The 23,048-nt window shown below is 43.6% G+C and overlaps 1 protein-coding gene across 1 annotated transcript in view; it reads left to right on the top strand.

Annotated features, from left to right (window-relative positions):
* The window catches only part of ANTXR2 (ANTXR cell adhesion molecule 2), a 135,442-nt gene extending 132,458 nt beyond the window's left edge, over window positions 1–2,984 (top strand). The window contains exon 17 of the mRNA XM_033160830.1: window positions 1,626–2,984. Coding sequence (XP_033016721.1) covers window positions 1,626–1,664 — 39 coding nt within the window. The 3' untranslated portion in view covers window positions 1,665–2,984. The remainder of the gene's footprint in view (window positions 1–1,625) is intronic.
* Window positions 2,985–23,048: the final 20,064 nt, after the last annotated feature.

The following is a 23,048-nucleotide window of genomic DNA, read 5'->3' on the forward strand; positions in this document are numbered from 1 at the left end:
CAGAGGAGCATGTCAGTCATGAGTTCTTTACATAAGCCAAAGCAAATACACCAGGCCCCTCCAAGTTAGAACTTAGACAGTGTCCCATTGTTAATCCTTTGGTTCATACACAATAAGATATCCAACCTTGAAGACAAGTAGTGTGTTAAACCACAGAGCCTAGGGCTTGCTGATCAGAAGGTCGGCGGTTCGAATCCCCGTGACGGGGTGAGCTCCCGTTGCTCAGTCCCAGCTCCTGCCCACCTAGCAGTTCGAAAGCACGGCAAAAGTGCAAGTAGATAAATAGGTACCACTCCGGCAGGTGTTTCTGTGCACTGCTCTGGTTCGCCAGAAGCGGCTTAGTCATGCTGGCCACGTGACCCGGAAGCTGTACGCTGGCTCCCTCGGCCAGTAACACAAGATGAGCGCCTCAACCCCAGGGTCGGACACGACTGGACCTAATGGTCAGGGGTCCTTTTTAGCAACCTTATTTGGAGATTAGTCTTCAGCAAAGCCAGAGGATAGACACAACCATGGAGTCTTCCACTGAATATCAATATATGCATTGTTCAAGTGTTCAGAGACAATAATATATGGGAAACCATTAATGTCAGATCTTTCAACATATCTCTTTTGACCATATTTTTCTAGATGGATGGTTGTGTTAATCTGTGGTCCAGGTGGGCAGGAAGTAGATCAGGATCTAGTGGCACATCTCTGGGTGATCTGCATTAGATAAGCAGGGATTTCTTACTCATGGTACTTTGACCATAGCAACAACAACATGCTGAAATGAAAAGAAAGATTATTGTAGGGTCTTAAATACTAACAGTTTTTTTTAATAGCATAAACACTTGTGGAATACGACCTGTGTCACCAGATGCATGAAGTATTGTCCTGAATTAAGCTTCATAATGTGATGAAGTGGACTGTAGTCCACAAAAGCTAATAAATTTGTTAGTCTTTCAGGTGCCATGAGCCTCTCTGTTGCTTTCTCTCTTTCATGCTATGGGTTTATATAGGATTCCAGTTATCTGAAGGACTGAATAGCCAGGGTTCCTATCGCCAACAACAACATAGCATGGTCATTCTCAGGGATCATATCCAAAAGGATTATAGCCATACCATTTATCCAACCATTCTGTCTTTGTTTTTAAAATGTAGTTACAGGTGGGTAGCCATGTTGGTCTGCCATAGTCGAAACAAAATAAATCTAATCACCAAACTTGCAACTAATCACCAAACTTAAAACCATGGAGAAACCTGGTTTGAACAAAGACATTGGATTCTTATCTCATTATACATAACAAAGCTATCTTTAGCCATCTCACCCCTTGCCTTTCCCTGCAAGACTAATTGCAGCCGTTTAGAGTCGTCAACAGGTTTTCCACACTTATCAGCCGATCACCCATTCCCACCACCCTTCTGAGTAATACCCCTTCCCATTCCCCCACTATATTTAAGGATCTGGTGACTTCTGTTTCAGTGTATCTGAAGAAGTGTGCATGCACACGAAAGCTCATACCAAGAACAAACTCAGTTGGTCTCTAAGGTGCTACTGGAAAGAATTTCCTATTTTGTTTTAAAATGTAGCTATTACCGCCATTCCCACTAACACCTGTATTGTGTTTTCTCTCTCTTTTTAGGGCCGATGCATGAACTTCACCCGAGTTCAGTCTCAGTAAAGGAAGGCAAAGAGGATGAAACGCCACCACTTCTGCGATGCAACCAAAGAACGGCAACCAAGCACTTAAAACAAAATCCTCAGAACAACTTCAGCCTCTCAGCCTGGAAGTTTTGCTGCATTTGATTCCACCGCAAGCCACCTACTGCTGCACTAAGCTCTGATGCCCGCCATTTTCTTCTCAGCTTGTTACCTCATGCAGTATTCATTACCGTATTGTATTATTTAGGAACGTAGGAAGCTGCCGTATGCCAAGCCAAACCATTGGTCCAGTGCATTGTCTACATTGACTGGCAGAATTCCAAATGGGAATCTCTCCCGCTCCTACCTGGAGAGATGCTGGGGACTGAACCTGGAACCTTCTGCATGCGACGCAGATAACTCTGCCATTAAGCTATGGCCTAAAGGTGATATTACAAAGTGTGTGCGCCTAGGTTTTCAGCGGAAGATCCACTCCAGGAATCACAACCGAATGACCAATGACATTGGCTTTTGTTGTTATTGTAGCGGAACAATATGCACTCGAGCCTTCATGTGCCTCTAGTGGAGCTGCCTTGTTTCTTGGATGCGACGGCAGCACTTGCTACTCAAACAGGAAACTTTTCGCCACAGGCAGGAGACTCAGATTCCCACCAGGCTTGGAAAAATGCAAGAGTTCATTGCCTCTCAGCGATGTCATGTCACGAAATCCTTCCGAGTCCCATCCCAACCCCAACCCCCCACTCCACCGCCACCCATCGGAGTGTGCCTTACGGGAACCTTCTGACTGAAAATCTTGTCACTTTAACACTGAGCAGTGCACATGCATGACAAAATCGTAGACATGGTGCCTCAAGGTATTGGTGGCAAGCGAGACTTTGCCCTTTAGTTTCTGAAGACACCTTTCTTTCATTATGTACCCAGGACAGGAAGAAAAATTAATAGAGCGTTATTCTACAGGAAGACAGCCTGTAACCAGGGATCTTGAGCAGAGATTGAGGGACTGACGCTACCCCAGGCTTTGGCATTGTGGCCGATATTTTCCCCTCTCCATCTCCCCCTTTTTTGCACTCGGCACTCAGTAGCACATGAAAACATTAGCCTCTGTAAACATACCTACCCATTCTAGGCTTATGTGTTGTTGTTATTGTTGTTATTGTTATAAGATTGGGAAAAAAACAGCCATTGCCACAATGCTGGCATCTCAGGGTCCTTTTCTCTCTCCTCTCCCACCCCCACCCCACAAATCTCCAAGGGCTCTTCAGCGTCACAACCCAGCAACTCTCTGTGCATGAGAATTTCAAAGTTTAATTAATATAATTAAAGGCAACAGCAAGCAGCAGCCTGTGAAGGTTTTGCTCATCTTTTTTATGCCTTTTGACATTGAATGACCTATTACTGTATGCGCATTACTCAGTTTTTTGAGGGGGTACCATGCTTTGGTGGAGATTCAACACTGGGGCCAAGAAAGGAGAGAGGGGGATGGAAAGACGAGGCACCTCCTTTCCTCAGTTTATAAATTAAATGTGCAGGAGTGCCGGCCATTGGTAAAACGTTGACAAACTATGTATTATATTTTTTTTTTAATGGAAAAACCAGTGTTGTGTCACGTCGGCAGTGCCAAATTATGTTAGCGTGAGTGGAAGCACTGTGGGGGAGGAAGGAGGCAGCAGCTGAAGAAAAGGGCTCAAATGATCCAGTCACTTTCGATACTGTACTTCAGATGCAAAATGGATATTCGAGTCGAAACCTGACAAAGTGCGCGTACTTTGATGGGAACCGGTATAGACAATGACCAGTGGCTGGGTCAGTGGGATGTCTCTCTGCGAGCAGGGAGGCTTATCAAATGACACTAAAAATAAGTTCAACAACCATCACGTCTGAGGGGAAAAGGCGAACATTTCACGTTTGGTGGGCATGCCTGCGCGGAAGACGGGAAAGAGCGAAAGGGATGCGTGCTGGTCTAATTATCCCCTTTGTTGCTTTTCATTGAAATCCCAAGGGGCGTGGAATAATTCCCCTTGGTTGATGGCCAAATTTGCGGCTCTTCCCAAAGCAAGAACTCCCGCCACACAGTGTAGCCTCTTGCTTAACAGCTATTTTTGGCTGGAGATTGTTGACATCGCCGGTAGCCTTGCCAACACCCCATGTGAGCTCGCATGGATGAAATCCTTTACCTGAGGTGCTACTACAAGTCATTTCACTCTTATTATTTAAGCCCTTCTCGCCAGTTCCTTCTTTTTGCTGGGGGGGTTACTGCCTTCCTTGGCTTCTGGCTTCAACCAGGAGACCCCACCTTCCGATGTCATCACATGAGTTTCAAGAAGGCATGTCACAGGCTAACTCAGGGGATTTATGCTCGCTGTACAATTATTTAAATTTGTCAGATGCTACAGCATGTGCGATGCGCAGCGTTAGCAATGTAAATAAGACAGAAAAATGTGCCGCCGCCATCATCACTTTCGGCAGACTCTAGTGGGAATGGAATTGGAGCTAAGATCATATCTGCAGACCTTTTTGACGGGGTCGGAGTACGACGACGCTGTCCGTTTTATATCCAAAATATGTAACACTTGCAGTTTCTTCACAAGCAGATATTTATAGTTTACTGCAAAACCTTGGTTATGTCTGTGTAAATTCTGACTTCCTCTGCTTACGGTGAAAACCAAACCATGTACATTTTCTGATTTGCTGCTCTGCACGTACCTGGGGAAATGGTGCTACAGATTTGGGTCAAGATATTGAACCATCGAGTGAAATTTGCAATCAATTCAGACATTGAACATGAAATTTTGCCTTTGAAGTGAAATGTTTAGGAAAGCAAATAACCTCGACACACCCATGGCTACCTGTAAAATAGCATATTTAAAGCAATTTCTTTTTATTTTCTTTCTAAAATGTATGCTCTATTGTGCAGAAAACTAAAACCAAAACGAATATTTAAAAGGACGACATGGGTAATATATTTGTGGCGCTCCAAAGGGCCATATTTAATGTTGATCATATAGTTCCATCTTTATGAGTTTCTATTTCCAAGAAATAAAACTCTGAAATGTGGTTATTTATAATAATAGTTCTTCATGCAGAACAACAAAGGTTTCTCGGGGTTTAACATTACATGGCTTTCGTTGTTTTATGAAACCTTTTTTGTTACTCATGTACAAACACTTATAATATTTAAATATATGTAGTAGCTGAAATGCATATATTTAAATATTGATGGAAATGGGGACATAATTCAATGCCTACTTTTTTTTAAAGCCCCTGGTTTAATAATAATCACGGGTGTGTTTGCCAACTTCATGTGCAGTGAGCTTCAATGCAAATGTACCAAAGCATTATTAATTTAACAGAGTTTATTAAATGTATTAAAGCTATATGTTTATAAAATTATAAGAGTCATCTCTATTAATCTCTGAATAAGGTTTCTTGGCATTCACGATGGAGTCATAACACTTTGGTAAGATACTGGAGTCAGAATGGACTTCGTTGCAGCAGATGTCGATGTCAACAGCACAATTTGGGGAAATAAAGACATACCTTTCTTCCAGTATATTTCTAAAGTACAGAAGAGGACTCGGGGGGGGGTGTTTACAGGACTCCCAGGAACATCATGAAGGACCTGTGTGCATTTGTGTGTGTGCACCTACTAGGGCTTGTGAAAAATAGGTGAATGCAATGGATTACAGTAATATATTCTACAGTGAAGTTTTAAAACAAACATAGAAATCCCATTTTAAATATAGAAGTCATAATCAAGTTTTATTTTTCTTACCAAAATACCATTAAAATGGAAATATATTGGCTTGTGCATCAATTAGGGATGGCTGAATTTATTTGGCCATCCCTAATTGATGCACAAGCCAATGTATTTTACTTTCTCATTTTTTCACTCAGGTTCCATAGCCCATATTCCCACATCAGTTTGTGTGTGTGTGTGTGTGTGTTTTAATTTTAAAAAATCTTTATTTCTTATCAAATTATACAACATAAGCAAAAACAATAACAAAAATAAACATGTTGCAAGTGTTTTTTTTAAAAAAGTCCTCGTGAAAATTCATCAGCATTTCAGTGTGAATTACTCACAATATACACGTTTTGCACGCATTTTTGCACATTATAAACATGTTTGCAATTTCCCCATATATAATGCATTATTGTGTGTTATTTTCACATTCTGTGGCCTTTTGAATGTGTTTGTGGAAGGCAAGGCAATTATTGGTTTGTTTTTGTTCTTCTAGGATGCATTTTGTGTTCTTATTGTGTATTTTTATGCTGAGAACCACCCTGTGACCTTCAGGTGAAGGGCAGTATACAAATTTAATTTATAATTATAATACATGCATTCATATGCACACTAGTATATTATTATTATTCTCAGTGATGTGTTAAGTCCCTTTCTAAGCTACCGTCTCAAAGTGATTGACACATAAATAAAAACAGCTGAAAACACAAAAACAGCAAGCATATTTAAAAAAAAAGACTAAAACCCTATCAAGGGGGTACTTGTGGTAAAAAAAAAAAAAAAAAAAATTAACCGCCTGGGGAAAACCTGTCAGAATAAAATTGTTTTCTCCTGTTTCCAGAAAGTGTAAAGTGGGCAACTGTTGGATCTCGACAGGAATGCTATTCCACAGAATAGGGGCAGTCACAGTAAAAGCCCTGCTCCGAGTTACTTTGCATTTTTATACAACATAATTATGCTATCAAAGTGCAAATTTCAAAAGGTGATTGTGTTTCAGTTTGCATCTTGTTTCAAAAGTGCAGATTTAGTAGATGCATCTTTAAATGTGAACTGAATCAAATCTCCCCCATCCCTAGGAACAATATGCCACGTTTTCTGTTGGAATTTGATGCATAGCTCAGATACCTAGATAGGGAAATTGAATATATTAAAAGCTGCCTTGCTTCCCCGCAAATATTTTTACTTCTCCTTTTCCTCCGAAATCGTAGCAACACATATACAAAAATATCACAAGTTCTTCAAAGTATTGCAATATATAAGGGTCTGGTGACTTCTGCTTCAGTGTATCTGAAGAAGTGTGCATGCACACGAAAGCTCATACCAAGAACAAACTTAGTTGGTCTCTAAGGAAGGATTTTTTTTATTTTTTATTTCGTTTTGACTATGGCAGACCAACACGGCTACCTACCTGTATCTTGCACTTAGATTCACCAGGTTATTTCTGGTTAATATTTAGAGAAGAGCAAATTTCCATACCATTTCATCAGCCAGACACACCCTTGTACGGATAACTGTCTTTCTGCCTTAATCTTCATTGTATGAGGAAGCAATTATTTTATTGTTGGTCCCATACAAATAATGCATGGATATGAATTGCTTACAATTGCCTTGTGAGGAAAGCAGATCGCTGAGTGTTTCACGAAAGGAACGCTATCGCGTTGGACTGGTATTCCGTCAATAGCTGAAATGTTTCACAAACGAGAGAAGAAGCTGGTGTTGACCAAAGATTAAAATTCATTTATTTCAAGGAGCCTTATGGAAATCAGCTAGTGTGTATTAGTGAGTTACTGTAAGAGGCTTAGAATGAATGCATACCGTGGGCATGATCATTCAACAAACCACTGCGATCAAGAGGTATATAAATACTTCAAATAAATAAACACTGAAATTTCCCTTGATTTAAACACATCAGGTTAAAGCACACAATTTCATTCGCCCAGTGATAGCTGTAGCTGCCTAATTGTGCCCATAACTGATAAATCATTGCCCAGTCCTATAGATTGTGCCCATTTGAACACAGTTCTTTTGCTGGAAAAAAAATATGTGGCATTCTTGTGTCACCCTAAATGAATACCTCTGGCCCTGCTCCCAGCATGAAATTTAGGAGAAATCTTACTGTAGTTCTTTGCCAATGCATAGCTGTGCTGGCACTGGAAGCTTTGGAATTAGGGTTGGCGTGAAAGTGTCTAATTGTGGCACCATCACATCCTTTTCCCAAGAAATCTCTGCCTGCACCAAATAAGGGTTTACCACAGAGTTCTCTTGTACTACCCTGTTGCTGGTGGCTTGCTGAGCCTGACCACCAGAAAGAGGCCATGGGAATCTGGGCACCCAAATTTAAGAAGGATGTTGACAAGCTGGAACGTGTGCAAAAGAGGGCAACCAAGATGATCAAGGGTCTGGAAACCAAGCCTTATGAGGAACGGTTGAAGGAGCTGAGAATGTTTAGCCTGAAAAAAAGAGGAGAATGAGATGTGATGCGATAGCCATCTTCAAATATCTCAAAGGATGTCACGAGGAAGAGGGAAGAACCTCGTTTTCGCCTGCTCTGGAGGGTAGGATTCGAACCAATTGCTTCAAGTTACAAGAAAGGAGATTCCGACTAAACATCAGGAAGAACTTTCCAAAAGAGCTGCTTGATTGCAGAACAGTCTGCCTTGGGAGGTGGTGGGCTCTCTTTCCTTGGAGGTTTTGAATCGGAGGTTGAGTGGCCATCTGTCATGGATCCTTTAGCTGAGATTCGTGCATTGCAGGGGGTTGGATTAGATGACCCTTGGGCTCCCTTCCAACTCTACAATTCTGTGATTCTATGAATCTCTCATATTTGTGCAGGAAACCCTGGGCTTGATTTTATGCCCTGCATTTGAGAGCACAGATTTGGGGTGTAAATATTCTTCAAAGCAAAAAAATAAAAAAAATGACATGACACAACAACAAGTCACATGTGAGGAAGGTGTGGAGGTTCCAGAACACTACTATTTTTAAAAAAGAAAGAAAGAAAGAAAGAAAGAAAGATAAAATAAACTCATCAGTGGGAAAAAGGCAACCGTAGGATGATTTATCAGCAAAGAATAACCAATGGTGACAACAGTGTTGGCAGAAAAGGGTCCATTTCAAGAATCTTTGCCGCATCAAGTTTGTATTTACTCATTCTGGTAATATGATGATTTAATTAGTTGGTGCCTATCTGAGGTTAAATGAATCGTTATTTTGTAAGCATTCTGTTTCACCTGGTATTTAATTTAACCAGAAAGTGGTGCGGGTTTTCACTTAACATTCATCTCCCAGATTTAAACAAAGGAGACAGTTCAGGCTAGTTATTAAAGGAGAAAGAATAAGAAAATGCCATAAACAGCTTTGTTCTGGGGAGAGGCTGGGTGGGGGGAAGAAAAAGCCCAAGGCTGGAAATGGCTAGCATATAACTATAATATATTTTCTGCAGCTTGATTACCACAATTATATATATATATATATATATATATATATATATATATATATATATATATATATATATATATATATATATATATATATATGTGTGTATATATATATATATATATATATATATATATATATATATATGTATATATATATATATATATGAAAATTTCCATGCCATCCAATCTTAAATGCTTATATAATTGTTTACATAACATTGGCTCATTAAATAAAAAGAGAAATTCTGGAGAAATTTGCCCTACTCAACACATGCACATACATGCACTGATTTGGGCCCTACAAAATAGTATGAGTTTATGGGACTGCTGCATTGAGGAAGGTCTGTTCAGTGTGCATGCACACGGAAGCTCGTACCAATAACAAATTTAGTTGGTCTCTAAGGTGCTACTGGAAGGATTTTTTTTTTTTTTGTTTCGACTATGGCAGACCAACACGGCTACCTACCTGTAACTAGCATCATTATAAAAGTACTAGATTCCGGGACATTCCAGTGAAGCTGTTTGTTGGAAGGTTTTGCCGAAGTAGGCAAAAGGAAATGCTTCTTCATGAAGCCCACAGTTGAAATGTGATGTAACCACACAAGGTGTAAACTTCTGAGGATGGTAGAACTACCAAGAGACCGCTCCCCACCCTGCTGAGCTCAACACCCAAGAAGGTCTTTCAGCTATTCGGGGCCTAAGTCATTCCAGTCTTTAAACAGTAACGTAAACTCTCTGGTGATAATGTGGGAACAAAGAGGACGCCTCAGCTATGAACATGCTCCTTCCAGTAGGGTGGGAATACAAGCCCATCCAGAAGAGACCAGCTCCTCATTTCATGCGCCCAGGAACCTGGAACACATAATGCCTCCATCTTTGAAGGGTTCAGCTTCAATTTATTGGCCCACACCCACCTTATCACCGCTTCCAAGTGCAGGTCTAACACCTGAACCACCTCTTCAGATTCCGATGGAACAGGGAGATGTAGCTGGGCACCATCCATGGAATCTGCAGGTGTTCAGTTAATATAAAATGGGAGTTGGGTGGGTGGTGCGTGTTTGCGGAGGGGAGAAAGCATGAATCACTTCTGTTGCAGTCAAAGTAGGAGCATACCCTGTAGGGCAGGAGTCGGCAAGGTTTACCTCACCTGGGCCGGTTCACTCTAGCGGAGATTCCTCCGTGGGCCATGATTTCCGGTGTCTGGGTTTGTGCAGACGCGATTTCCGGCATTGCCCATGCGCAGAAGAGATTTTCGGCGCCACAGAAGCGAGTCCCTGTGCCATGCTGTGCCAGTTTAGTGCAGTGAGCGGGGACTTGCCAAGCAGGTGGCTCAGTTCATGGGCCAGTTAAACGCCCCCCCATGGGCCGCTTGTGGCCCATGAGCCTTAGGTTGCCAACCCCTGCTGTAGGGAGATGTGTGGGCTGTAATGTACTGATGCATTAAAAATAAGCTGCTTTGAGAACATCCTAGGGCAGACGGGTGGGGGGGGGGGTAGAAAAGATTAAATAAAACAACGTTTTACACTAGAGATGCTGCACATGCACAAGTCACCAAGATTTCACATGAATCACTAGTGCTTCCTCTTCCCTTTCACGTGTTTCATATCCAAATCAAGCTGTTAGAGCTAAATCCCTTGGCCAGCCAGTGAAGAGGACTGCAATAGCTCGGAGGATAGATTCCTGTGCAAATCTTATGTTTTTTAAGAAGATTTTTTTGAATTGAATTTTACAATTTAATCAGCTTAATCCATCAACATAAATCACATAAGAAAGTAAGCACACACACCCTTCCCCCCCCCCCCAACCATAGACTTCCCTCAACTTCCCCCTTTCGGTTCTTTCTAATATTTTCTCATTCTGCATATTCTAATCTAATCTTAATATCATTCCTCTTTACCTAAAAACTCTTATTTTCTTACAAAATATTTCATATCAAATCATTTAAATCCCACATTCTACTTGTTTATTTCCACATCATTTTTCAACATCTACCACATTCCATTTTCTTAATTGTAAGTGTTTACTCAAAACCTGCTAGTAGTAGTAATAATAATAGTTGTTGTTGTTGTTGTTGTTGTTATTATTATTATTATTATTATTATTATTATTATTATTATTATTATTATTTGTACCCCGCCCATGCAGCTGGGTTTCCCCAGCCACTCTGGGCGGCTTCCAACAAAGATTAAAATACATTAAAATGTGAGTCTAGTTCTTTACAATATTTCTGTATATATAAAATAAATACATTCCAAACTTTTTTTTAAAAAAGTCTTTGTTGTCCTTCTCTTTTAATCTTGCTGTAAATTTCGCCACCTCTGCATATTCCATCAATTTGAGTTGCCAGTCTTCTTTCGTTGGCATCTTGTCATCCTTACATCTTTGGGCTAAAAGGATCCTAGCAGCCGCTGTAGCATACATAAATAAATTTTTGAGTGCAAATCTTATCAATCCCACCCTAAATGCAGATGAACTGGGGATCAGCAAGGGTTAACCTTTTTTATGGAGACTGGATGTGCTGTCTGCATCTAAAGGAGCCTTATTTATACAGGTGCATCTCAAACTCACACAAGTACTATTCATGCTTACCAGATGTGGTATGTTCCCACTGAGATCTATTGTGTGCATTTCCATTTTGGGCATTATACAGAAAGCAGAAAAACTGGAATTGCTTCCCATATCACAGAATGTTCCTGTAGCTTCCAAAGCTGCCAGATGAAGCTACACCTCATGGGCAGCTCCAGATAGTGTGTTTGTTTCTTTAAGAGGTTTTCCTCGAGAGTTGGGCCAGCAACCTCCCTTCCTCTTCCTGTAAATGGAGATTTGATTGTCATTGCAGAGCCAAGCTCCGCTCACCCTGCTCTGCTCGTTTCAGAGGAATGAGAATGCTCAAGCTTGGAATAACAGAAATTTGAGGATGATATGATCAAGGTGACATCGAATGTCAAAATGGAGCACGAAGTAAAACGGTATCAACCAAAGGGAATTAAATCAGGTAGAAAGGTATGTATCAAAAATTAAGAGCTTACATCAAGCCTGTTAATGCTACATTTGCTAATGAACATCTCCTTAATATCTATTGTGCAGTTATAGAATTTGTCATCATTTCCAACAAGATACTTATTAGACCTGGCATGTCCCATTTTATTTTGCAAATCTGTTTTGAATTGGCTCAATTAAAATTGTTATATATTTTTGATCCTCTGGAGGTGCCATCTGTTTAGTGGTACTAGGGGGTCCTGAAAAAACTGTTGTCAATTTTGTTCTGCAATAATTATTCAATTGTAATGAAAGGTTTTGGGTGCAATCCAAAGAAAATTAGGTGGACCTAATCAATGAGACTTATTCTATTTATTCATTTGAAATATTCATTAAACGTCCTTCATCAAAGATTCCAGATGCTTCACTGCGTCCTTAAGTCCTTAAGTTGTGTGGATTTCGGCAGAGGTACCCAAGGTCACCCAATCAAACTGAACGGTGGGACATTGAAGCAGACAGAAGAAAGTACTTTTTCACACACCACGTAGTTAAAATATGGGATGGGGTTAAGTAAGGTTAGGTCAGGCTTAGACAATCTGTACATTGCTTTCCATTAAAAGAAAGTCAGAAAATGATTCACAATCAAACTTTGAAAATGCAATTTAAAAAACCCAGAATACCATTGTAAACAGCGATTAATAGGACAATATCACAACCCAAATGGTTGGCAAAGCACAAACATTTTTGCCTGGCACTGAAATGATGACATGGTTGGCTTCTGGGGATGCTTCCACAAGAGGTGGTAAGGCCACGAAGGTGGAATGCCTATTTAAAAGGGACTGAGAAATGTCATACAGAATAAGAATATCCATGGCTACTTAGGAATGTTGGTCTTCTTCTTCTTCTTCTTCTTCTTCTTCTTCTTCTTCTTCTTCTTCTCATAGCCAAGTAAGATTGTCTTCCATGAACATGGTTTTAACAGTGAGTCCGTCAGTGACTGTGGAGGCCAATTCTGGATCCACACGTCCTTCCACAGTGGGGATATAGGTTTCTGGGTGGGAGTTGATCATGTTGAGGGCTTGCCAAGCATGCCTTCCTCTTAGCATGGTTCTCCCTTTTGTCCTTTGTGTCTTCAAAGCCCATGACACCTTTGGTAAAGACTGTTCTCCAACTGGAGCGCTTGCAGGCCAGTGTTTCCCAGTTGTCGATGTTTATACTACATTTTTAAAGAATTGCCTTGAGAGAGTCTTTGAACCTCTTTTGTTGACCACCAACATTACGTTTTCTATTTTTAAGTTTGGAATAGAGTAGTTGTACATTACCTGCAACACCAGTGGCAAAATGCCTCTGAAAGCAAGTTGCTGGGGTCATAAGCAATTATTGTGCTCATGCCCTGCTTGTGGGCTTCCATAAGTATCTCATTGGACACTGTGGGAACAGAATTCTGGACTTGATAGGTCTTTAGTCTATCAGGGTTCTTGGGTTTTCATGCAATACAATGTCTTGAAGAACTTTAGTTTCCACTTTGCACTGAGTACCATTTTCAAGTTTCAAGACACCTTGTTTTTGCATGAAATGCAAATTATGCTACTGGTTGTTGTTGTTTTTTAAGTCCTGCATACACACACACACACACAGAGAGAGAGAGAGAGAGAGAGCCACTTATAAGAGCTTTTCAGGAACCACAAAGGAACATTTTTAAAGGCTCCAGGGAGTTCTTCTATGAGCTCATCGAGCCAACTTCAGGAAAGCTCTTAATGAAACAATGTGGACCCTGGTAATATTCCTGTCCAGGATTCAACCCACATAGAGTAGTGCAGTGTGTGTGTGTGTGTGTGTGTGTGTGTGTGTGAGAGAGAGAGAGAGAGAGAGAGAGAGAGAGAGAGAGAGAGTGTGATACCCTCTAACATCCCACTGATCAGAATTGGGACACTTGTTAGTTAGTCTCTGGTGGGAGCCAACTGACTTGGCAGAGACCAAAAAACCAGTGTCTTTTGGTCCAGCACTCTATGTAGCTTTCCTGTTCTAAAGACCTGTCAGAGATGTAGCCCCAATGTGGCCTGTGGGGCCTGGCTGCTGCACGTCATTCCAGGTCCTGCTCTATAAATTTTCAGTTCTCACTTCTAAAAGCCGACAGGAGGCTCCCCACTTCAGGCAGCTGTCCTCCTCAAATTTGTGGAGAGGAACGATAGGGATGAATGGAGAGCAGAGCAACCCTGCAGCCCTTCTCCCTATACACCTGATGTGATTGTCTGAAAAGGGCTTCAGCCACATCAACACTGCAAACCTTATTTATTCCGCAGTCACAAAAAGTCGCACTTTATATAAATAAGTACAGTAATAAAAACATCATACAGTCAAACCTTGGTTGTTGAACGTAATCTGTTCCGGAAGCCCGTTCAGCTTCTGAAATGTTCAACAACTGAGGCACAGCTTTTGATTGGCTGCAGGAGCTTCCTGCACTCATGCAGAAGCTGTGTTGGACGTTCGGCTTCCAAAAAACATTCGAAAACCGGAACACTTACTTCTGGGTTTTTGGCGTCTGGGAGCCGAAACATTCCAAAATAGAGGTGTTTGGGAATCGAGGTTTGACTGTATAGCGTATCAGCTCAAATCGACTCTTTATCTTTCCCTCTATTTAAACCCTCCAATCTAAATCGGTCAAGTTGTGTATCCATACAAATCCTCTTACAAAATCAAACCAAATAACAGTAATCTATGTAAGTAGCATTTTGGTGTACCAGAACACTTGGTAGTCTGTAATTGGTTGAAGTCCACACCAAGCTGTTCAAGAAAACAGGTCTACACTATGTAGTTCTCAATTCAAAGAAGATAAACTAGATGAGTATATCCTATTAAAAAGGAAGAAAGTCTCACTGTGCTCAGTAGAACTTACTTCCAAGTAAACATGTATTGTACTTCATGTCTATTAAAATCTGTAGGTTTAAGGCAGGAATGAGAGAGACAGACAGACAAATACTTTTTCTATCTATCTATCTATCTATCTATCTATCTATCTATCTATCTATCTATCTATCTCTTAATGAAAAAGTACTTAATTTGTACTTTTGAGACCAGTTCACAAACAAAAATGCAATTATCATTCTCACTTCTCTGAATTTTTGATGCCATTCTCTAACCAATGTGTACAAAAATGAGTCCATTAGCTGTAACAGTGAAAGCATTTTTTTTTAAAGACAGGAAAGTTGGGAACTAGGAAATTAGGGAACTGGGCTGCAAAAAGGTGTGTGTTGATCAAACTGCATACTGTAATGCATATGTTTGGATAAATTTGCACTGTAAGTAAGTAATTTTATTGTGGTCAATCAGAAATTTGCGCTGAAATGGTGATGAATTTTCATGAGGAACTTCCATTAAGAATGCAAACTGATGTGGAAATCTGGAGAGCTGAATTTAGGATCGGAAAAATTAGAAACTAGCAAAAAAATTGAATTAAAAAATGACAGGTTCATTACTTCTGGATTTAACACAATGTTAAATTCTGCTTTTTCTGCAGACTATTTAGACTTGCCAAGCATTCCGGCAGTTTAGGCATATACAGCACACAGCTACATGGCCTCCTCTCGGGCATGAGTCCAGGAATAAGTGTGAGAATCCAATGACAGGTACAGCAGCAGCGAGAACGGTCCCAGCGCAAGTTATTTTCATATGGGGACAAAATTATTCTGTTTGCGATGGCATCACAGCTTCCTCTCACTTTCCTTATTTAGGAGGCAGGGACCAAAGAAGCACACCACGAGCTGGCTCACATTCCAGCATGCAGAAAATTAATTTTCCTTCCAGTGAAATGAAACAACGGGATGAGAAGGTCATGAACGTTTGCTATTTAAGCTCAGGGTAGCAGCTGCAGCAGCTACTCTTTGGTGCTAAAGGCAGATGACTGGAGAAGCCGGGAATTAAGGGGAAAGATCCTTAGGCACGCTTCTTTCCGATGGATTGTGGGTGGACGTTTAAGCAATAAATACATTTGCTGCTGACTCAGAATTTGGCAATTCTTGCAAAATGCAAGCATTTAGCCAGGAGTCACAGATGTAAAATACTGGTCCTTCCTTCCTTCCTTCCTTCCTTCCTTCCTTCCTTCCTTCCTTCCTTCCTTCCTTCCTTCCTTCCTTCCTTCCTTCCATGGTGGCTGCTGCCTACTGAGACTGGGTGCTGGATGAAACAACAGGTTAAGACAGAGCCAATGACAGGTGGAAACATCTCCCCCCACATTCAGTTCTGCAAAGTCAACACTGAGACTAACATGGAGGAAGCTGACAGACGGCGCCTCCCCCTGGACTGGTTGGAAGTAAGAAGGGTGGTGGGTGGGTGAGGTCAGACTGAGGGTGCTTGTGCTGGTCCCATGGGTTACCCAAGAGGCGAGGTCAAAGTCCGGTCCGTGGTCAAAGGTTCAGCATAGAGACAGTCCGTAGTAGCTGAAGCTGGGTGCAGGGCAGGGAGTCAGGCAAAGTCAGGAACAGGTATGCAGGCAGGGAACCAGGGCAGGTCAGGAGCTCAGGCAGAAAAGCAAGACGGGTCTCAAGCAGGAATACTGGCAGGAACTAGCAACCAACAATGTTGCTCCCACAACCCGGGGTGAGGTCTGGCTGCCTTTTATCTAGAACCGGGTAACGGATGGCCCCGATCCCCTGGCGACTCATTCCCTCGCCTCGCCTGGAGGCGAGCACTCCTCCTGCGAGTACTCAGGTCTCTCCTTCTATCAGCCCTGAGTCTCTGCAGCTTGGGAGAAGCCTGTGGGTTACAGCAGTGTTCCCCAACCTTGGGCCTCCAGCTGTTTTTGGACTACAGCTCCCATCATCCCTAGCTAGCAAGGCCAGTGGTCAGGGATGATGGGAGTTGTAGGCCAAAAACAGCTGGAGGCCCAAGGTTGGGGAACACTGGGTTACAGGACCCAGGAGCCACCTCAGCCCCAGCCGGCAGTGGGCCAGCTGCTGGTGACGACCCGGCTGATGGCAACGAGGTATCCCCTGCATCTGGAACCAAGGCAGACTCAGGCCCTAGACTCAGCTCAGCTGAGTCTTGTTGCAGAGGAGGCTGGGCAGACTGAGGCTCCTCAGGACCAGGCCCCAGACTTGGTTCAGCCGATGTCCCAGGCAGAGGGTCTGTTGCAGGCTGAGACTCCTCCGGCTCCGAGTCTGAGCCCGAGTCCCAGGCCATCACAGTGCTTGGCCAGGGTGCCATGCAACTTAATGGAGCAGCCTTTCTTATGGTTCAGAGATCCATAGCTATATGTATATAACTATGCACACAGTGAGAGCAGAGGAGGAGGGGAGATATATTTCTGAATACCTGCCCCCACCCAATCCGTTTAAAACCAGTCACATCTCAGGCCTTGTTTATCAATAATGTGGTAAAGCTCTGACTAGACTGTACCACTTCAGGCTGCAGGTGAAATGCTTCTCTCATACGAAAAAAGGGGGTGTGAGCATTTCACATAGAAAACTAGCAGGTTTGGGAGAATTTTGGATTAAAACTTTATCTCTGATATGCAGGAGCATATGTGCAAGGATTCCCATGCACACTCTGAAATGGTACAATCAGGACACTGGTTAACCACCTCAATGAGAATTACCGGTAATACTTTGATGCAAGCAGAGCATGGAGTTACCCAATCGAAATTCAGTTTGAATAAGTTATTGAAGCATGCACACATTTCTCTGGTTTATGGTAGCCCCATTATGCTGGTGCACATCAACCAGAGGTGAGCTATCAAAAAGTTTGAGCAGGTAACCAAAAGACCAGGTCTTCTACAGTGTGGCATAGAAATTCAAAGAGGAAATATAAATTGTTGATAATTGTGCCTTTGTTGGTTTTAGAATTTCAAACTTTTCAAGAGGAACCAGCCTTGTCAAGGAGAAAGGGTCTGTGATGGACCTTAAGAACAGCCTGCTGTCCGGGGTCCCATCTAGTCCAGCATCCTGTTCTCACAGAGGCCAACCAGATGTCTTTGGGGAAAGCAGCAAGCAGAACCTGGTCACACCAGCACTTTATCCTCCTGTGTCTTCCAGAAACTGGTTTTCAGATGCACACTGCTTCCAACAGTAGATAAGGAACTTACAGTTTGAGTAGCCATTGGTGGCCTTTATCCTCTATGAATGTGTCCAGTCCCCTTCTAAAGCTGTTAGTTTGATGGCTATCACTGCCTCTTTTGGGAACTAATTTCATAGCTACCAAGAAGAAGTACTTTATTTTGTCTATCCTGAATCTCTCAACATTCTGCTTCATTAGACGTTCTTGAGCAGAGTTTCCCAAACTTGGGTCTCCAGCTGTTGATGGACTACAACCAGGGCCGTCTTAAGCATATCCGGCACTGTGGTGCAAAGCTCCCTCCGGCGCCCTCCCCCCATTTCCCAGAGGTTTTTTTTTAGGAAGGATGGAGCTGCTGGCAGAGCTGGAGGAGGCAGGCAGCGGCTGGAGGGCGGCTCCTCCGGCAGGGAAGAGGCGGAGGCTGGACGTGGTGCCTCCCGGCTCAGCTGGCCACTTTGTGCCACGGTGGCCATGGCAGATGGAGGCTCCGGGTGTGGCGCTGCTTCGGCGTGGGATGGCGGAGGCGGGCGAGGGCAGTGAGCTGATGCCGGGAGGTGCGGTGTCCAGCCTCCGCCTCTTCCCTGGCACCCTCCAGAACGTGGCGCCTTGGCACCCCGCACCACTAGCCTCTATGGTTAAGACGCCCCTGATTACAACTCCCACCATCAATAGCTAGCAGGACCAGTGGTCAGGGATGAAGAGTTTGGATTTGATATCCCGCTTTATCACTACCCGAAGGAGTCTCAAAGCGGCTCACATTCTCCTTTCCCTTCCTTTCCCCACCACAAATACTCTGTGAGGTGAGTGGGGCTGAGAGACTTCAGAGAAGTGTGACTAGCCCAAGGTCACCCAGCAGCTGCATGTGGAGGAATGGTGTGATGGTCTGGGAGTCAGACTCTGATGCTGAACCTGAGGGATCCCAGCCTGCACAGGATTCCCCGCCTCCAGAACCAGCTGAGCCGGGGCCAGGGCTTGAGCCTGAAGGATCCCCACCTGTGCTGGATCCCCAGGTGCAGGCATCAGCAGAGTCTGCTCTGGCTCCTGATGGGAGGGAGGACCCATTGCCTGCAGGTGCTCCACTCCCAGCCTCTTCAGAGGAAGCCTGGGTCCAGTAACTCACCATCCTCTCCTGAGCTACAGAGGTTCAGGGCAGAGAGGCGAAGGGAGTTAAGTGTCTGCAGGAGGAGTGCTCGCCTCCAGGCCCGGAGGAGAGGCGAGTCTCCGGAGGATCGGGACCGCCCTAAGCATAGGGCCAGATAAAAGCCAGCCAGACCCAGCCCAAGTTGCGTGAGCAACTTAGTTGCAAGCGTGTGCTCAACCTGCAACCTTGTGCCTGAACCTGCCTTGGACCTTGACCTGCTCCCTGCCTCGCTCCCCGCCGGATTGACCTCCTTTGGACCCCTAGACCCAGGACTGCACTTGGACCTCGCTTCATGGACAAACCCTTGGGGCCAGCACAAATGGAGACTCAAACCCGGTTCCCCAGATTACAAGTCTACCGCTCTTAAGAGAAGCTTTTCTCTGTCCACTTCCACCATGCCATGTACAATTCCATCACTGTCTTTAAGATAATTTGAGAGCACACCTTTGACCATAGCAGACAGGCTGTGGTGGTGTATGGAGGTGAAGCTGCAGTCATTGAAATCGGAGACATTCCGCACAGAATTTCTGGGCCCACTGATTTATTAGTAGGAGAGCATCGTCTTACTGAGCAAATTAAGTACATCAGCCAGCACAACTGCCTAAGGAGAATGAACTGAATTGTAATGCTAAGGGGCTTTTCGGTTTCCTTGTTAGAATGGAGAGGCTGGGCTCTGCTAATGTAATGGTTGATCTGATTTTATTTGATTAGGCAAATTATGAAACAACTGTGTGAAATTCATTATTGTACTAATGTGATCTCGGAAATTGGAGCCTTATTACAGCTTTGGCCTTGATGCGTTTTATCGTTACCCTGAGCTTTGGAGCAATTTTTCAGAAAACAAACATGGGGGAGCTCTAGTAAATACATAGTGTTACACAGCCCCAGTTCCCCAAGCGCCGAAAAGATCCAAGGCCAGAACGACAGGGTCCCGTTTCCTTTTCAATTAGAGTTCACTGGAGACAAATGCTGCTTTTGTGTCCACACAGAGAATGCCAGCCAGGGAAGCACTAGCTATTCAGATTAACTGGATGCCCATGCAACATTCAGGAAAATGATCTATATATATTCTGAGTTACATCTGAATCGGATTTGGGAGCCGTTCCATTCACCCTACTGCTAAGGCTTTGGTCTAGTTTTCAGTGGGGTGACAAACTTGCATTTGGGCTGCACCACTTCAGACTGCAGGTTCGGGGCTCACAGGATAGAATGCGCCCCCATGCTGCAAAACACACAGTATAAATAAAGAATCATACATGGCAGAAGGAAGAAGAAGAAGAAGAAGAAGAAGAAGAAGAAGAAGAAGAAGAAGAAGAAGAGTTTGGATTTGATATCCCGCCTTATCACTACCTGAAGGAGTCTCAAAGCGGCTAACATTCTCCTCTCCCTTCCTCCCCCACAACAAACACTCTGTGAGGTGAGTGGGGCTGAGAGACTTCAAAGAAGTGTGACTAGCCCAAGGTCACCCAGCAGCTGCATGTGGAAGAGAGGGAGACATGAACCTGGTTCACCAGATTACAAGTCTACCGCTCTTAACCACTACACCACACTGGCAGAAGACTAGGTTAGCTCCCTTCTCCCTGATGTGCAACTTCTGTGTTAGAAACGCCCTGTCTTGGCTTGCCACCTTTGTTCTGGCAAAATACAGGGAAAGGTGGGGGCCGGGTGGTTGGGGGATGATTAATATTTTCATCCGGTGCTGAAGTGACTTCAAAGCAATCCATTACAATCTACTTCAGCATGGGCACACAAATACACACAAATTTGTCTTTGCTTGGCTACCCAGAGCTTAGGGGTCAGCAAACTTTTTCAGCAGTCCACTGTCCCTCAGACCTTGTGGGGAGCTGGACTATATTTTTTTTGGGGGGGGGGAGTATAAATTCCTATGCCCCACAAATAACCCAGAGATGCATTTTAAATAAAAGCACACATTCTACTCATGTAAAAACACGCTGATTCCCGGACTGTCCGCAGGCCAGATTTAGAAGGCGATTGGGCCGGATCCAGCCCCCGAGCCTTAGTTTGCCTACCCATGGCTTAAATACATGACCTTTCACACACCCTTTCAAACACATGCATTTGGAGAGGATCCCTTACTTGGCAGAGAGAGACACGACTTGAAATACAGGACAAAACTGTATCAATAAAAGATGTATCATTTCACACCGATGTGGGACAATTCTGTATTGTACAGGACTAGCAGCAACCCTAAAAGGGGCTTGTGTGTGTTGATGTGCCCTCACCAGTAGCCCACCACCTTCCTAAGAACTGGGCCCTTGAGACAACAACTTGGCCACCGTAGTGCATGCACTGCGAACCTCACAACTTGGATTACTGCAATACGCTCTTTGCAGGGCTGCCCCTGGACCCAGTCAGGAAACTCCAGCTGGTGCAGAATCCAGCAGCTAGACAGATGATGGGGACAGAGGGCTGACGGCATGTGGCGCCCTCGCTGAAACATCTGCACTGGCTGCCCAGAAACTGACAGGCCAGGTTCAAGGCTCTCGTGTCTATGCACAAAGCCATCAACAACTTGTGTCCAGGACGACCTAAGGACCACCTGAGATCATCTGGAAGTGTGGTTAGCTGTCCCCTGTTTTACAGAGGCCTGGCAGACCTCAATCAGAAGTCGAGCATTTTAGCATTGCCAAAACTATGCTGCAGTAACTGGGTTTTTTTCCAGCAACAATTCAGCAGGCACGCTCCCTTTGAACTTCCAGGCGTCTCTTGGAGGTATCTCAATGCAGTTGTTTTAAATTTTCTTGAGTCACTTTAATGATCATTCGGTATTGCTTGAAAAGATTTATGATGTGCCCGTACACCACCCCGATGTATTTTTTTGGAAAGGGCGGTATATATCAATATATTAATTAAATTAATTATTTAATTAATTAACATGAGGGACAGCTGGAGGTGTGTGTGTGTGCCTGTCTGTCTGTCTGTCTCTGTGTGTGTGTGTGTCTGTGCATGCGTCTCATCTTCTGGTTCATATCTGCGCTATGTTTAACAGAGCATAGCTGAGCCAACTGCACAGACATATCTAGGATCTCTCCTTCCAAACGTTTTTTTTTTTTTTTTAAGATTCTGTCGTCCCTTCAGGTTTGAAGAGGAAGATGAGAAAGGTGGGTTTGCAGGCCGTTCCGTCATTGTAAAGAGGAGGGAAGAAAGTACAGGTAAGAAGCAATAAGAGGAACGCAGGCAAGCTGTGGTCAGCTCCTCCCAAAATACTTATTTGAAAGACTGATGTGAGTTAACGCCGACTGTGTGCGATTCCCTCGCTTAAAATATATTTTAATTTTGCTCCAATCAATCTCTATTTTCTTTCACCATATCCGTGAAATATAACGCGGAAGATGAAAGCAATAAAAATAACTCACCTGGGTTGTAAGTGAGTGAAAGTAAAATGACAAGAGTAATATATAAGCATTTTAATAAAGAGCAGGGTGACAAGAAAGGAAAGCATCCCTTCCCTGATTGATTTATATAACTACCTTCATTACAGGAAGCTAACGACAATGGCATGCACACCTTCTCGCCAAGGAGCGCCGTGGGAAGGTGGTGTATCTTTCAATGGGACTATAACAAATGAGCCAGGCTGCTTTGCTGTAAAACTAATCTGTGCTCTCCACATATGAGCCACCTCCCTCTGCGCACGATAAAAAGGCCAATGTTCGAGGAGGTCCGTTTTTCACACTTCACCTGCTTCTTACTTTTGGGTGGAGTTTTCTTACTTTGTTAGGGGGCTGCGGGTGAATCTCAGGGAAGCAAAGGGAGTCCCCTGGCCGTGATTTACCTATAAAATCTCAAACTGGCTGGGGATCCGGAGAGCTGGAGGCCTGCCTGAATGAACCAGTCAGTTGCACCCATCTTTGAGATGGAGTAATGACTGCCAACTTGGATGGCTCTGTCGGTGGAGGATGCAAATTCATGGAGGGTGCCTATTAGCTGCGACGACTGCGTCCACTCTCCAGTATCAGAGCAGTATGGGAAATGCATATGGAAGGCAAAATGTATTTCGAGGAGTTAGTGGCCTCTGACACGGAGCCCTTCCTGCCT

This window comes from Lacerta agilis, chromosome 9, assembly GCF_009819535.1.
Source record: "Lacerta agilis isolate rLacAgi1 chromosome 9, rLacAgi1.pri, whole genome shotgun sequence".
Taxonomy (NCBI): Eukaryota; Metazoa; Chordata; class Lepidosauria; order Squamata; family Lacertidae; genus Lacerta; species Lacerta agilis.